The sequence below is a fragment of the Ciconia boyciana genome, chromosome 4, assembly GCF_034638445.1.
Source record: "Ciconia boyciana chromosome 4, ASM3463844v1, whole genome shotgun sequence".
Taxonomy (NCBI): Eukaryota; Metazoa; Chordata; class Aves; order Ciconiiformes; family Ciconiidae; genus Ciconia; species Ciconia boyciana.
In genome coordinates this window covers 43,039,979-43,053,685 of record NC_132937.1, presented here as the reverse complement: position 1 = coordinate 43,053,685, position 13,707 = coordinate 43,039,979, and the positions used below count along the sequence as shown (strand labels likewise).

Genomic DNA, 13,707 nt, shown 5'->3' with positions numbered 1-13,707 from the left:
GAACTACCAACACGTATCATTGAGCTATGATATATTGAGCCATGGGCAAATATTAGAAAACAACATGATTTAATTTGCTGTCACCATAAGTGAGCTATACGAATGACTGTGACTAATACTGTAATGTACTTTTGTTGATTGTACAACAGCTGCCTTTGTGTTTTTTGAAGTGTGAAGTATTTTTACACTTCATGACAACAAAAAAGTTGAAAGTGTTTTGTGGTTTAGAAGCTATGCTTTTATGATTTGTCCTATTTGCATACCATCTTATATCTGACAGTCCTTCACAAATAATTGAGAAATTTCTGCATAAATTAGAGCAAGCCTTGAAGCAATTATTGCTTTCTTTACTGATCCATGCAAAATCAATTCTCGTGTACATGTAGGATTTTTCCTGACTTGTTGACAGAACACCACCATTGTAATGACTGCCAGTGTCAGGATCGGAGTAATGATATATGTAGAGCCATTAAAATACCTAAAAGTGTTAACATTCTGAGTCAGCCTTCAAAAAACCCTGGCTAGTGTGCCCCACAGTTAGTCTATGATTATTACATGGGAAAAAAATGACATCTGAATACGAAAAAGTTAAAAAGCCAGTTTTACTCTCATAACAATTGCGTCTGACCTGCCTCAAACCTCTCTTTCTTTGCATTTAAATGAAAGTTGAAATAATTTCTTTAGAAAGCATGTAAAGAAATTCAGGATTCACTGGTTTTAAAAGTGTTACATCAATGCAGACTGCCTGATATCAAGTATACGGGATTTTGGATTTCAACCATAGCTCTAAACCAAAGGTTCTTTGGTGCTTCAAACAGCTGCTCCCATGTATTTGCACCATTCAGACTGGGTTCTTCAAATTGCAGTGTCAGTATTTCTGAGGAAGTATTTGAAAAGTCTTTCAAACAGTTCAAAATGGTTGAACACTTCCAAGAAGCCCTTTTAACGTGTCCAGCCACGGAAGCAGGATTTTGTGACTGCGGTGCAAAGCCATACCCTACCTACACCCCTTGTTGAACCTTTGTGCAAGACATCTGAGAAGCCATACACTTGGCAAGCTATTTACCATGGCAACAGGAGAAGGGAACAAGAGAGTAAATTTGTGTTTTATCAAGTAAGCCTCAAATTCGAAGGCTTTCTCGTTACCTTTGCATGTCCATTTCACTTTCCAGACGAGACGGGCTGTCCTGACGCCCTCTGAGGGGGACAGGGGTGGAGGAGAGCCCACGCACGTCCTCCCTTTAGGTACCGTCCGCACGGTACCGAGTACCCCGAGACACGGTTACTAAATGGGGGCGACTCTGGCCGAGCCGCTGGCGCCTCGGTCCTGCCCGGACGGGCGCCACTTTCTGAGGGGAGGCACCCCGCTCCCCCCATGGCCGTCGGCAACGTCCGCACGCCCTTTCCAGCTGTCGCGCCGGGCCTGCCCCAGGCGGGAAGCCCCGGGCCTCCTTCCCCCACGGCTCCCGGCTGGTGCTGACAAGCGAGGGCGGCGCGACAGAGTCCCCCATCGCTCCCCATCAGCCCAGGCTGAGCGGCGAGGGCGACGGGCGCCCAAGAGCCCTCACCACACCAGGTCTCCAACCCACACCCGCGCCGGCAATGGGCTCCTCTAGCCCTCCTCCCTCCCCGCCCCAGGAATGGGCTCTCCCAAGCCCTGCTCCCGCCCTGCCTCCTGCCCGCCCCCGGAATGGCCGCTCCCCCTCCCTTCCAGGGCCGTCCCGCCCCGTAACCTCACTTCCGGGGCGGCCATTTTGGGAGGTCGGCGCTCCGTGGCTGGTTGGTGGCGGAGGGGGCGGGCTCGGGCCCGGGCCGCAGCGGCTGGTGACAGCGGCGGGGGGGCAGCCCCCGAGCCGGCGGGTGTCGGGGACGCCGCAGGGGAAGAGCCGCCACCCGGTGATCGCAGCGCCCGCCTGCCCCCGCCATGTCGGACTTCGACAGCAACCCCTTCGCCGACCCGGACCTCAACAACCCCTTCAAGGTGAGGCTGGGGGCGGCGGGGGCCGTCAGTCTTCCTCGGTGTCGCGGCGGGGGGAGAGCGGGCTGCGCCGAGCCGCGGGCAGCCCGGGGGAGGGAGGGGCCCCGGGCCTTCCCCCGCTGCGTGCGGGGGGGCCGCTCCCTGCCACGGGAGGTAGGGAAGGGCCGGCGCTGCCGGGTAGCGCTGGCCTCGGGGGTCTGGCGGGCCGGGGGCCGCTGGCCGGCAGCGCTGGAGGGGGCTTCCCTCCGCGAGGCTTGGGGCATGACGGCTCGGAGGGGCTCGTAGGATAAGCAGCGTTTTTGGAAGCCCTAGAGACGGGCACAGCCGTTTCACAAGTTCAGGTTTCTGTGTTTCCTTTTGTTGCTAAAATAACACAAATCACGTTTCAGGTGCATCATTTTGAAGGGGAAAAAAAAAAAGGTTTCTTGATTTTGGCGGTAACTTTGTGTGTGTATAATACTACTACGGTATTTTTTTCTTCTGTTTGACTGACCCAGATAGTTAAGCTTAGTGAATTTGCCCTTTTTCTTCTCTAGTTTCCTCCCAGCCCCTATCAAGCTTACTTGCTTGACGTTATTTCTGAAGCATGCAAGGTACTGATGGGTTCTACCCTGCATCTCAAAATGCTGTGTTGTAATGTATTCTAAAGCTTTTAGTTTTTGCACTATTATTGACTTGTCCTAGAGCTGAGAATTGTTTCTTCACGCACTGTTCTGGCTTCAGCTGTCAAAATGAGCTGACCTCCTTGGATGCTTCCCCTCCTTATCTTTTTAATTTTGTTATTTGAATCCACTTCAACTAACTTATTGAGCTACTTACTTTAATAATCTTACTGAACTTTTTTTTGCCGCATTTTATTTCATGCTGACACTTCAAAGCACACACATAGTATATGGCAGTGAGTTTAGGATGTCAGCTGAAATAATTAAGCCTTTTAGAAATTGAGCTGTCACATTTCAAGCATACTTCTGTGCAGGTAGCTGCTGGAAGCATAGCATTACTGACATGTATTCATTGGAGTCTGTCTGAATCATCAGTTTAGTTTTCACGGTCATAAAATTTAGTCAATAGTGTTCCTTAGGCTAGACACTGTGTTTTTACTTGATGTGGTACACAGTGCAGTGACTTTCCAGATGAACAGCAGCTCTGGCGTTGAGGTTGCCACCAACGATAGTTTGGACTGGCACCAATGGCAGTGAGCACTGTTCTTTTAAAATACCTTTTGGCACCAAGCACTGAAAAGGTGTCATTGTTCTAGAATGTGTCTTCAGGAACAAAAATACATGATGCTTTTCCTCACTTTTTGTAATAGTTATGAAAATAACATCTAGCAAAATTTATTGTGTCCAGATACCCAGAACAGTTAGGGGTCTTGGAAGCAGTATAAGTGCCCCTGCATCACTGATCAGCCCAGGTAACTTGTCCTATGTAGTGTTTCTGAGACCTAAGCGAGGGACCTACCTCAATCATACTTCCAGTTTGAAGATATTGCTTGAAGTGCAATAGTTTATTCCAATTTCTCTTCAGGGAAAGACTTCTATTATAGCTGTCAGACAGAATCCACGGTCTACTTATCATCTGCAATGCATCATGATAAAAAGACCCTATAACAACTTCTCTGTAACTTGAAGCTCACTATTAAACACAGTTCTGGATTTCTTTTATTTGCAGAAGTTTGTTTGGGAAAGCTGTATACTTTTCCTTTTTCAGAGGCTTTTTTCACTTCCTTCAGTCTTTGCTAACTGCTGTCACATTCCACTGCCCACAAAAGGTAATCTTGTGTACCTCTACTCTTTCACACATTTAACTTGAAGGGGCAGAAGGCCTCATATATAAGCCAAACCTTGACTGCCATCTCATTGGCATAACAGCTTTGAAATTAGTGGGTATTAATGCATGTCTGCATTTAAGTTTTGTCTGACTATGTGTTTTAAAATACTTTACACATAGAACCAGTATTTCCAGATGGACCCTGACAACCTATGTCGTGTTGTCTGAGCACCTCATTCAAATGTAATCATATTTTTATTTGTGTTTGCTTGATAACTTTATGTATGATGTGATAAGTTGTTTTCCTTACTTTTGAAGCCACTTCCTGTGCTAATAAAAAAATCACAAAGTAGTATGGCAGAGAAGGGGGGGAGTGGGGCATCAAGTGGAAGCGTTTTTGCCACGGTCTAAAGATAGATCCTTCTTTTTATTAAATATTTTGGTTTTACTAATTGTCTGTGATCTGCTTGTGAGGTTTCCTGTGGTTATTCTCATGCCTTTTAATAAAAAGATTTCAGCAGAGATTTTTGCTTGATGTTGAATCAAATAAATATGTTCTCTGAGAAGATGAAGGTAAAGCAGAAACATCTAGTTAGCTCAGTATTTTGGGTAGTTAATTCTTTTGGAAACCTAAAACTAAATTATGTTTCTGTTTTGGTATCTACTGGAAGTAATTACATTTAGTTTGTAAAATAGAATTTCTTGTTTCAAGTATTAGCTTACTTGGATTGATCATAAAATGTTGTTGATTTTGAGACAGTGGCTACTTAACCTCTGCTTTTTCTTTTTTAATTGTTTAAAAAAACCCCAAAAAACGAACTGAACCCAAAGGCTGATATGTTTTTGAAGTCATAGTATTGTCTGTCAATAGCAGTCCTCTGGATGCTGTACCGACAAAACGAAGAGATGTTTTGGTTTGAAAGACAAGAGGTAATGAAACAAACAGATAAGTAACATTCTAACATTAAAAAGCGTTTGATCACATTAAAGTTGTGCGGAAGAAAATGCATCCATATACCATACAAATGAAGACGTGATAATCCTTCTATAATTTGATATAGCAGCTTTGTGAAGAAACACACATTTGGTGTGACCTCAAGTATCATAAATGAAAGCAGATTAATAATGAAAGCTGTTTCCTTTCTTTCACTGAGAAGCACTTGCCATAGCTTGTAAGTATGAATTCACACTTGGTAAAGTTCTCACTGACAAACGGTGTAGTCCCACAGCACCCAAACAGGGTGAGCAGAGCAGATCTGGTGATGGTAACTGTGTTCAGCCAAGAGTCTGGAGTACTAGACAAGTCCATAGAGAGGAGGCAGATCTAAGCCCAAGTTAGAAAGTCAAGTCAGGATCAGAATCAGGTCCAGTGGAAGTAACCAGGGTCAGCCAACAGTCCCATGATGACCAGGCAAGTCCTTAATGATGAGGTGGGTCTGACCACATAGGAGGGGTTTGGGCATCCTCAAGGCCCTGACAGTTTATTCTTGAATAGACTAAACCAGCATGAAATAAATTTTGTATGACAAAACAAAGACAAATTTATAATGTAGCTGTCTCCTCGTTGTGCCCTTTTTTTTTTTTTTTTTAATGTCGTGGGATAGGGGATCATTGTAGTCTTCTGTCCTGGGAGGTGATACAGATACAAAGGTTCTGAAACAGCAGTCTCTTGAAATCCAGTATAAGTTTCTTTTACTCTGAAAAGATTCATCAGTTCACCTACAATAAAAATGTGTTGGTTCTGTGGTTTGGGTTTTTTTTCTTTTATAAGTGAATGATACTACTACTAAGAGAATAAATTATTTTTTTTTAAGTAGAGCTATGAATTTCACAGGCCTTTGTGGCTTGGCTGACAGACTGTAAAAGGTTTGAAGGCTTGCTGTTACAGTCATCCAAACATATGAAACAGTTACTTATGAATGACTATGGAATCAGGACTTTAAAAACTGAGTTTTGTGATGAATTCTGTTGGGTTGGTTCATTTGATGTGTTTAGGACTCTGAGCAGGTGCAGGTATTTGATGCTGTAGGAATTATGGTAGCACTGAAAACTAAGATATATCTCTGTTTAAATGTGAATGGTGACCTTCAGGTAAAAGGCAAACCACTGCATGATATGGATGAAGATTTAAACAGAATGGCCTATGTCTTGTTCAGTTTTAGTGTGGAAGGACACAATCATGGAAACCCTCAAATGTATGTAATGTTAATTATGTGAGTAGTTTTTTGGGTGGGATTAGGTATCCAAACTGTGGTTAGCTTCGAGTCGTTGCTTAGCTTCAAGTTGTTGCTGCAAAAAGACATGTATCTTTTGTAGTTCTGTCATGATCGCCATTCTTGTGTGGATGTCTGAGATGCTCTAGAGATCTAAAAATGGTGTTAGGCACCTGGATTGGTCCCAGTGAGGTCACAGGATTACTTCAGTCACTAGAACTAAGTATACGTTGGAACTTAAATTTACTACAGAGGTAATTCCAGTTACAAGTTGGATATTACACTTAATGTGACTCACATGAGCACAAATTAATCTGTCTGGTTTGGCAGGAAGTACAAGCTGGAGGTTTGGTGCTGAAGCTAATAGCGCAGATGACTGCTACCTTGTGTGGCAGGAGAATATACAGTCTGCACCTTGATTGCTCAAGTGAAGCTAAAGTGATAGAAACTTACAGGCAGAAAGAGAAGTCTTAATTATTTTGAAGGATCAGGACCCTAATTACTTGAAGTGTTTCTGCAGTATTTGTGCTTTAGAATTCAAAAGTTTTGTTGTGTGCCTATATGCATAACTGAGTTTTAATTCTTTTATATGACTATAAAATATACCCAATTAAGTTGTCTGTCTTTAAATCATTGAAAGACATAAAATACAAATATTTTCTGACTTTATTACCTGGTTTCCCTTCATGACTTCAAAATTTATAAATTCCCCTAAATCTTGCATGATTTAATGCTGAACATCATGGTATTGGAAGTGTCCTTTAGCTGTCCTACATGGTAGTTAGCTTTCAAGAGTACACTTCATCAGTGCTGTAACTGCACTGTAATCTATTAAAACTGTGAAGTGTTTTAATAGATACTCAGTACCAGTTATAGCTGCATTTTTTTCCAGATTTTCAGTAAAGTGTTAGCACATACTGCATTAGTATTATTATTGCACTATATATTGAAATTTAACATTGCAAAGAGGAACTTAAAACACATTTCAGAGCTGAGGAGGTAGAAAGATTTGAAAATAGCTATGAGATGGAGATGATGCGTTGTTAGGCATCCAGTACTCCATTGCAAGATGGAGCTGGTGCAAGCTTTAGGACAAATTTGGCCTTGTGAGCCGCTGAAGTTCTTTTTGGTTTCAGAGGTGGGGAATTTGCCTTGCTCAGTAGCTCAGAACCCTTCATAGCTCTGCTTCTGTGAGGTAATGTGGCAGGTAACAGGCACTGCTTGAGAGCCAAGAATAAGAAACCCCAGTTGGCTACTTTTGCGCTATCCTATTTAATAATTGTGTTCTGGCAGTGCTAGAGTGAAAATCTTTTGAATATCATTCTCTGAGGGGGGTGGAAAATGGCTGGTCGGTGAATGAGATGTTAAACTTGAAATTGTGAAAGAACTGTTGTAATGGTTACTCAGATTTTTTTTATTATTATTAGAAGTACAGAAATAGTCTTTATTTTGCCTCTAAGTCATTAATTCCTCTAGGTGTTACATGTGTAACCTTTGAGGACAATTCTTTCTTGTAGTAAGTGATTTTTAATCATAGGTTAAAATGTATTATTGTAGGCGCAATACATTAAGGCTTCCTTTATACTGTTAAATGTAAACTTTTTATACTGCTAATGTACTATTAGGATAGTGAAACATGAAATCACAATTTATTTGCAGTTTGTGAAGTTTCCGTACCTTTACTCATTCTTGGGCCTGGGATGATGAAGAAGGAAATAAAGCATGAAGAGCCAGCAATGTTTGACACTGCATCAAAACATTAGTAGCTTCTTGAAACTTAACTTTTCCATGTGCAGCTTGTTGTGGCATGAACAGAGAGGAAGTCTTTGGGGAGTTCAGCTGTTTGATTTATACCAAATGTTTACTGAACATGTGCAAATTGCAATTTCAGAGGCTTGATTCAGAGGCTGAATGTAGAGTATCATGGGAGTGAAAAACACATCCTTCATGTGCAGGCTATCTTTTCCAAGTGTCAGGTCTTTAAAAGCTGAAACCCAACAGTTAACACAGGAGGAAGAAAGCTTTGGTATCCCTTGCTGGCCAAATACATTTTTTTCTCCCAATTTTGTTCTCGAAAGCTAAGCTTTGTCAGAAATCTCTCCCCAAAAATGCTGGTGAGGACATACTGAAAGCGAAGTATATAATATGGAGAGTTTCAGCTGAAATAGCAATAGCTTTGATTGCTCTCCAGAACTCATTTATGGAAAGTGGAATGGATAGTTTTCTCTTTCATCAAGAAAGCAAAAAACTCAAGACAACAAACATAGTTTCAGGCATTTTTTGTTGCATTTTTGTTTCATTTTCTGAGCCAGTGGTGTGATCTTAGGAAGTACTCAACAGAGAGCGGGAAGTACAGCTGTTACTATAAAAAACCACAACAAACCTCAGGATTAATTCTTACTGGAAAGTGTACAATTAGTATTACTCACATTTAGAAAAAGCTAATATGAAGTGGGTATAGGGAATAAGTCATGATAATCAATGGAGAGCTTAACTTGAAATGAAAAGAGCTTATCCTTTTCACGTAGCAAAACAAAGCCTTTCAGTAGGAGTGGTAGGCATAAGAAATCCTAGTTGGTCAAGATTGACTTTGCTAGATTTGTGGATCTAATCTCATTATTTCCGCAGGGTGGATTCACCAGTCTGGATTCAGTCCTGGTAGACCTCTGGCTTCTGCTTCTATTCTGTATACAGTCAGAATTTTTTGAAGGAATATCATCTTTGCTGAGCACGTTGAGTAGTTCGGAGGACAAGATTGGGGTTGTGCCTCTTTTGCTTTCTGGGAACTTCCTTCCAAGCACAAAAAGCAACAGGGAAAATGCATAGCTCGGTGAAGGTGGTTATGGAACAGTAAATGCCAAAGAATTTGGCAAAGTGACTGGTAAAGCAGTTAGGTTGGATAAACTTATTTGTGGAGATCTTGAAGTAAGAGAGAAAAATTGTATGGTGGCAGAGCTGAAGGGTAGCCAGTGTCTGGATGAGGGAGGTGATAGGATTAATACAGTGAATTATTGATAATGTAAAGAGACTTCATCTTCTAAGAGTTTTTATGATGAGAACTGTTTTCTTGGCTTGGATTGCAACTACTCCAGTCGTTAAGAGATCATTCTTAGCCCTTCAACTTAATATAGAACTGAGGTCAAAAATGAAGATTTCTACTGTCGTCTTCAGTAGCTTATTCTTCCTTGGCTGTACATAAGGAGCTACGTAACAGATAAGGTGTTTTCCTTGTTTTCTTTTTCTGATTTCATTCACTAAAAATAATTAATCCTCTTCTTTTAAAATCCATTTTTGTGTTCATAGTATATAGTTTCTCCTTAGTCTTTTTTTCCTAGGACTAACCAGGTGTACGTCTGTCAGTTTACTCAGGTATTTGGTGCTGTCCTATGAATTCCTTGTAAATTTAAAAGAGAAAAAAAAGGAAAAGAAGAAAAATTCTGTCACTTCTAAGTACAGCATTTCAGTTGTATGCTTTTTCCAAACAACATGATTATTGTATTCTTTTGATGTACAATACTCCTGGTATCCAAGTCTTGGAAGATATTTAGTTGTCTTGCTTACTTGCCCTTTTCAATCAGTGTTAAAAATTTACCTTATTATCCCATTTCCTTAGTAGTTACCTTTGTTCCCCCTGTTCTTTTCCTTATAAAAGTATCTTACACATTTTTGCCTGTTCCTCTTTCCAGCAAGTTTTTTTGTTCTACTTAGGTTATGTGATTTTTATTTTAAATTCTTGTTTTCAATTGCTCATGTGTTATAAAACCATTATAATCTCTATCCAAATCAGTGTTTAGAATGAGTGTTTATAAACCCTGTTTCTTGACCTCTACAATAAGATTTTGCTTTTACTTCCCTGGTGGTCCTTGGAAGCAAACTGAAACATACTGAAGTTCTCTGTGCAGAGAACTGATGTCACTTACTTAGTTCCACTTAGGAAAAAAAAGGCAACACAGGCACATATTATCACTGTTATATTTTTAGCCTGTTTTTTTTTCCTTTTTCATTCCATGTTAAATTATTTGTGCATAAGATAAATGCTTTGGCCTTTTTGATAGGAGAATGGGTGTACCTCAAAAGTGAAAACTTTTTTTTAACAACCTGAAGGACAGTTTGGAGGGGACGATTCCTAGTTCACTATTTTCTCTTCACTTAAAAGAAATCAAAATCACAACTAGCAATGTAAACTTAGCTGATGGTGTTTTTCAGAATATTATTGGGTTATGTATGCTATCAAAGCATCTTACTCATAGTGGAACAATGCTGGACCCATTCCCAGTGAACAGTAATACAAAGAATCATTACAGATCTATCTACTTCTTCAGTCTTTAATTTGCTAGTCTCTTCTGTATTAATGAAACCTGGTAGCTGATGGCTAGGTTTGGTCTCCTAGACAACAGAGGTCTCTGTTCCCTTTAATTTGTTTTTTAAAAAGCTGTAGAAACTTGCGTAGAATGGATTATTCTGCTCCATTTTAAACATTCTTACTTGTAATTAATTGTGCTTGTACACCCTCTGTGATAGCTGGGTATTCAGTTAATTTTATCTGTATCTGACTGATGTGAGCATATTTTGTTAACCTGGCACAGGAGACGTTTTTAATAGTTCTATCATTGTTCTTGCCAATGTGAGATATAAATTTGTTGTGTTTTCTGGTTTTGTTTTGTTTGTCTGTGTTTGGGTTGGTTTTTTTTTTCCCCTGACTGACTTTTCTATTCTTGATGTAAATACTGAGGTGCTTCTGGTACCTGACTCCTAGTGTTTCAAAGACTGTGATGCTAATCTTTGCTTTTGAGGTTGACATTATAGGAAAGAGACTACAAGAAGCAGGTAAAATGAAAGATTAGATGGAAAACAGTTAATTAATTTGTGCTGGTTTCTTAAAACTCCAGTCTCCTGAACTAATTCAGATCTTGAAAATGTCATCTGAAATGACTGTGTGTGACTTAAATGCACCAATAGCTACAGTAGCTGGGTATGAAAAATGGCCTGTTCTTAGACTCTGTTCTGTGGTTGGTATCACTAATAGTTAAATAAAAAGATCAGAAACTCAGGGGGCTGAACTGGCAGGAGTTTGTGTGAGATAAGGCTGGAGAAGGAAGTGTGAATTGGAAGGAGTGAACAAGAAGTTGGACCAGATGAGAATTACAGGGATCAGCACTCAAAGGAGCAGGGAGGGGGACTGGCGGGGTGGCTGAGGAAAATCAGGTTGTGGTGAGGAGTTAGTGCAAGGGCAGGGCCAATTCAGGCAGAAGTACTGGTCCACCAGGACATAGCTGACTCAATCTGAGATTGGACTGGGCATTTTACAGTTGCTGCATTTGGTGGCTGACATCAGATATTTAAAGTCTGTCCCAGAAATTCCTAGTCTTCTGTATCTGCAGAGGGTAACCCAATTTTTAATCACTTAAATCATGCAGGAAGTTGAGGTCTCTGGATATTTGATGGTTCCAGACATGCTGCTGCTTTGGGTTGGTGTCTGTATATTATCACCTATTGGAACTTGTCTTTGTGGCTTTTTTCTGTTTCTTAATATTAAAAAAACAAAAATAATGGAAAAATAATGCATTGTAACTATGTTATCTGGGTAGAATATCAAATGTGGAAGAATAAGTTATGTGAGCCTAGATTTACTTATTCTTGTAGAATATTAAAGTTTTCACTGTTTTTAACCACTAGAATATACGTGTCATGCAACATAGAAATTTGACAGCAATCATTTAAATGCCACTTTTTCTGTGAGTATGTGGTCCTGCACAGCATTTATTGTTCAAGTTCATTATTCAAACCCTGACTAACTTCTAAATTCAGTTTTTTATTGTTCTGCAGCAGTGAGTATGGGTGCTTCACAGGTTTTCTCACTGTATTTAGACAAGTTGGCATTTGCTCCATTTTTAAAATTAGATGCAATGAGTGTAACGTAAATGATTCGAAGTAATTCTTTGTGTTCCTTGGGATGTCAGGTCTAATCTCTTCAGAAATACTGTTAGTGTTTTGAAATATGAAGTGCAGCTCCTGTTGGCATCAGTTGTTCGATGCACTGTAGGTATTCAGAACAATTTGAAGTCTAGCAGCCTACACCTGGGCACCCAGACTATGAAGAGCTTCTTTCTTTCCACGCTGAGGATAGTTCTAGCATTAGAGAAGATCGCAGTGAACAAGTATAGGAGAGATACAGATCTCCAGGCTAGTACTTGCCTCCTTCGACTATGAGGTTACTCTTCTTTTCCTGTGATCTATGGTTTACTTCCCCTTGAGTCTTTCTGCTTGTGGAAGAGATCAGGCCTTGAACTTCTGTTGAAGTCCAGACTGTGTATTTGCGGTTTACTTGAGAGCAGAATTTGATTGCTGCTTGCCATGGTGGGGTTCAATTTGTGTATTTCAATACAACTATAATTTTTTTTTTTTTTTACTACGTATAAAACTTTTCTTAAATAGAGCTGTTATTGAATGTCCTCTGAGTCATTCAGGTTTTTTTCAGAGCTGCTGCTACTTTTGCAAACAATAGCAATATTTGGCAGAAGTATAGCAATTGTTAATTCAAAGTGAGAATGGACTTCTGATGGAGGGCTTCTTGCTCTGCTCACTGTGTGTATTTAAGCATATAACTTTTTTCTAGTATTAAGACTTTTGATGTAGTAAGCTTGTTTGGCTCAGCATACGTTTCCTGTTGTTTGTCAGTGTTAGAATGTCACAATAGCTGTGTGAAGAGATCTGAGAAACGTTTTTCCCCTGGTCTTCTCTGAAACACTCAGAGAAAAAAGGCTTTCTTTCATCAGATATTTATTATTGTTTGCATATTGTATTTCTAAATATAGATTGCTCTTCTGAATTTGACTTGACCACTCTTTCCTGCTTTTTGGAAATCTGCTGTTCAGTGGCTGTCTCATGAGTCTGATATTCTAGTTATTCAAATAATTGCATTTATTGTCCTTGGTGGGCACAGTTGGGCTGAGTTATTTGGTTAGTAGTGCACTCTTCAAACAGAAGTTTAGTGTTGAAATGTACTTCATAAGCAGCTAATTTAACTGAGTACTAAGTGCTATTTGAGTTTTAATAATGTAGATATACTGTTTCACTATGTGGCTGATGGTTAGCTATCACTAGTTTCATATGTGTCTATACTTTAACATTTTTACGTGTGGAAGAGGGAGTGATATGAAAGCATTTGTGGAAGGGGTACCATACTGGAAGTGTGAACAAATAATAGAGTATTTTATGCTCTGCTAATTCACACTAAGGTGTAAAGGCTAGAATAAGTGCACTGGCTGTGGCTAGGATGGAGTTAATTTTTTTCATAGAAGTCCCTATGGTGCCGTGTTTCAGATTTGTGACCAAAAACAGTGCTGGTGAGGCACCAGTGTTTCAGCTGTTACTGAACAGTGCTTGGACAGCATCAAGGCCCTCTCTGTTTCGCACTCTGCTTCTCCCTGGGAGTAGGCTGGGGTTGGGCAAGAGGTTGGGAGGGGACACAGGCAGGACAGATGACCCTGACTGACCAAAGAGAGATTCCATACTGTATAGCATCATGCTCAGCAATAACATTAGTGGTGCTGGTGGTGGTGGTGGGGGTGTTGCAAGGTAACCATTGCTCAGAGGCTGGCTGGGCATCTGTCTGCTGGTGGGAGGTGGTGAGTGATTGCCTTTGCATCACTTGTGGGTTTTTGTTGCCTTTTTTTCCTTTCTTTAGCTCTCCTCCCCCCTTACTAAACTGTTTTTTTTCTCGACACCCACAAGTTTTACTTGCTT

The 13,707-nt window shown here is 40.5% G+C and overlaps 1 protein-coding gene across 1 annotated transcript in view; it reads left to right on the top strand.

The window, feature by feature from the left end:
• Window positions 1-1,759: 1,759 nt before the first annotated feature.
• The window catches only part of SCAMP1 (secretory carrier membrane protein 1), a 45,058-nt gene continuing 33,110 nt past the window's right edge, over window positions 1,760-13,707 (top strand). The window contains exon 1 of the mRNA XM_072860708.1: window positions 1,760-1,981. Coding sequence (XP_072716809.1) covers window positions 1,925-1,981 — 57 coding nt within the window. The 5' untranslated portion in view covers window positions 1,760-1,924. The remainder of the gene's footprint in view (window positions 1,982-13,707) is intronic.